Source organism: Zea mays, chromosome 5 (genome assembly GCF_902167145.1).
Source record: "Zea mays cultivar B73 chromosome 5, Zm-B73-REFERENCE-NAM-5.0, whole genome shotgun sequence".
Classification (NCBI taxonomy): Eukaryota; Viridiplantae; Streptophyta; class Magnoliopsida; order Poales; family Poaceae; genus Zea; species Zea mays.
In genome coordinates, this window is record NC_050100.1 from 153352222 (window position 1) to 153354468 (window position 2247).

The 2247-nt window shown below is 47.2% G+C and overlaps 1 protein-coding gene across 1 annotated transcript; it reads right to left on the minus strand.

The window, feature by feature from the left end:
- Window positions 1-929: 929 nt before the first annotated feature.
- Window positions 930-2005, minus strand: LOC100282294 (meiosis 5). Its single transcript, NM_001155206.1, is given in 3 exon segments — window positions 930-1396; window positions 1493-1658; window positions 1821-2005. Coding segments are annotated over 3 exon segments (606 nt in total). The 5' UTR covers window positions 1939-2005; the 3' UTR covers window positions 930-1074.
- Window positions 2006-2247: the final 242 nt, after the last annotated feature.

Consider the following 2247-nt stretch of genomic DNA (forward strand, 5'->3'; position numbering starts at 1 on the left):
CATCAGAAAATAGACATTTCATAACACGCCTTCCTAGATTCCATCACTATGTTTTTAAAAGGTTTCGAAAATGCATATCAATAACCCCATAAAATGCCATATGTTAAGTTCTCAATGGATAATTTGTGAAGAATTATAAAACAAAAGGAAAAGGAAAGGTCATACCACAATACGAACATGTCGGGATTAAAACAATAAAACATTTGAGATTGATTTCAACTTCATGATTACGACTTAATAGCAATTCTAACCAAATAGTATCAATCTTTCTCACTCAAAAAACAACACGAGAGAGAGAGAGGGAGAGATAGAGATCCGGATCTAAAAATTCATCGCTTCGGAAGCCATAAACGAAAGGGGGAAGAACAGACTCAGAGACGATTCTGAGGATGAGGAAAAAATGCAGATATGCTTTGAAGCTGTTATGAGCGTAGTTGTAGCATCTCGTCACACTGTTGTCCACGCGGAAGGCGAGCTTCGTGGAGTGAGGAGGCTCTACTTCTTGGACCCGGCGACCTCCGTCTCTGGGGAGTGCGAGGTGGGACAGGGAAGCGGGAAGCGCACGGGTGGTGGGGCGGACCGCCTTCAGTTGAGCCAAGGCAGGAGAAGAAATGGGGATACCGGCCTTGAGGTAGTAGGGGAAGCTAGGATCGTAACAACGGGAAGGGGGCTAGGGGCAAGGATCGCGCGGCGGGCCGAGGGCATGGTGAGGCAGGGGGCATGCCCTCGCCGTGCGGGCATCACGACGTCGGGGGAGAGGGGGCGCGAGCATCGCAGGGGTGGGCAGACTCCTTTCCTGGAGCGGGAATAGCGTGCGGGGGCAGGTAGGGGCATGGGGTGTGGACGCACTCCTTATATTCTTAATAAAGTAGTCTAGATATATCCCACATGAAAAACCGAACAAACCACAATAAATTCATCAATATGTATATTAGACATGATAATACATGACAATCCAACAAAATACAAGATCAACATAGCTTAGAGGTGATGTTACACGAGAAAACCAAAAGGGGAAGAAATGAAAGGTGGTATGAATTGTGAGAAACAGTATAGTACGGAGATATCCATGTCCTAGTAGTGGTATTCATTTGCCTTCTTGAAGATCCCGGCCTGGGCAGAAGCAGCATTGTCAGAGGTCACGGACACAGCAATGCAGTCCTTCACCTGCTGCGTGGTAAAGGGGAACTTCTTGTTGACAATGGAATTCAGGAAAGCAGCTGACCCCTCACGTAGCAGGGCACCAACGCCATCAGTTCTGGTGTTCGAGAGTGCATCATGCAGATTCTCAAGCTTCTTGCCGACGAGCAGACTGCAGGCAGCACCAAAGGTCTTGCCAATGTTGCCAAGGGACCCAACAACTGCAATGATCATGTCTGGGTGGCTCTTCCAGTAGCTGCGGTTTCGATGCCAAGACATCAGTTTTGAGAACATTCGCTTTGTGATGTTAGGTAGCTAATATGCATATATATCAATTGATACGGGTTCTTACTCGCAGGATCCAACAAATCCATGCTTGGGAATTTCAGGGACCCCATGAGCAGGTGTACTTGGTGTTGTGCCGTAAGATGGTGTCGGTGTTGTGCCATGATGAGATGGTGTTGGCGTTGGCTCGTGGCCTTCTCCTGATGCGTACGTAGGAGTTGGGGAGCCACCATCTGGTAGTAAGATATAGTTCAGTTCAGCAACTGTTATTTCGTGAAGTGCTTTAGATTTTAGAATGCAGCATTGAAAAGGCTAGCTGTAATACTGAAGGAAAGCTGAATTAGGTAAATATAGGTTGGACAAATTAAAGGAATAGAGCCGGGGCAAGTTTTTACAGCTGGGAGCAGAGGAGTAGGTCTTCTGCTCAGACAACTCTCCCAGGCTCCTGCATGAGCTCAGGGTGACGAGCGCCACCAGAACAGCACTGACAAGAAGAACACTGCTGCTGCTCATCTTGCTCTTAACGTCTACAGACTAGACTGAATACGTCGCTGAAACTGGCCGAGAAGCTTGAGTTGCTGAACTCAGCTCCTTTGGGGCTCATATATATACACACACACGAGTGTGAAGGGTATTGTACAGCTACAGTTGTGCTAATGCATGCAAGGCTCTGTACATGTTCATCGCACTGCTAGGTGGTTGGCCACCATTTAAAGATTTGGAACGAAACTAAAAGTTGTGGTTGATTAGAGCTTGTCTGGATCTTGGAAAAGGCTTCTTTGGACAGCGTGAATTCTTCTTCCCTGCAGCCCTCAAGATTTA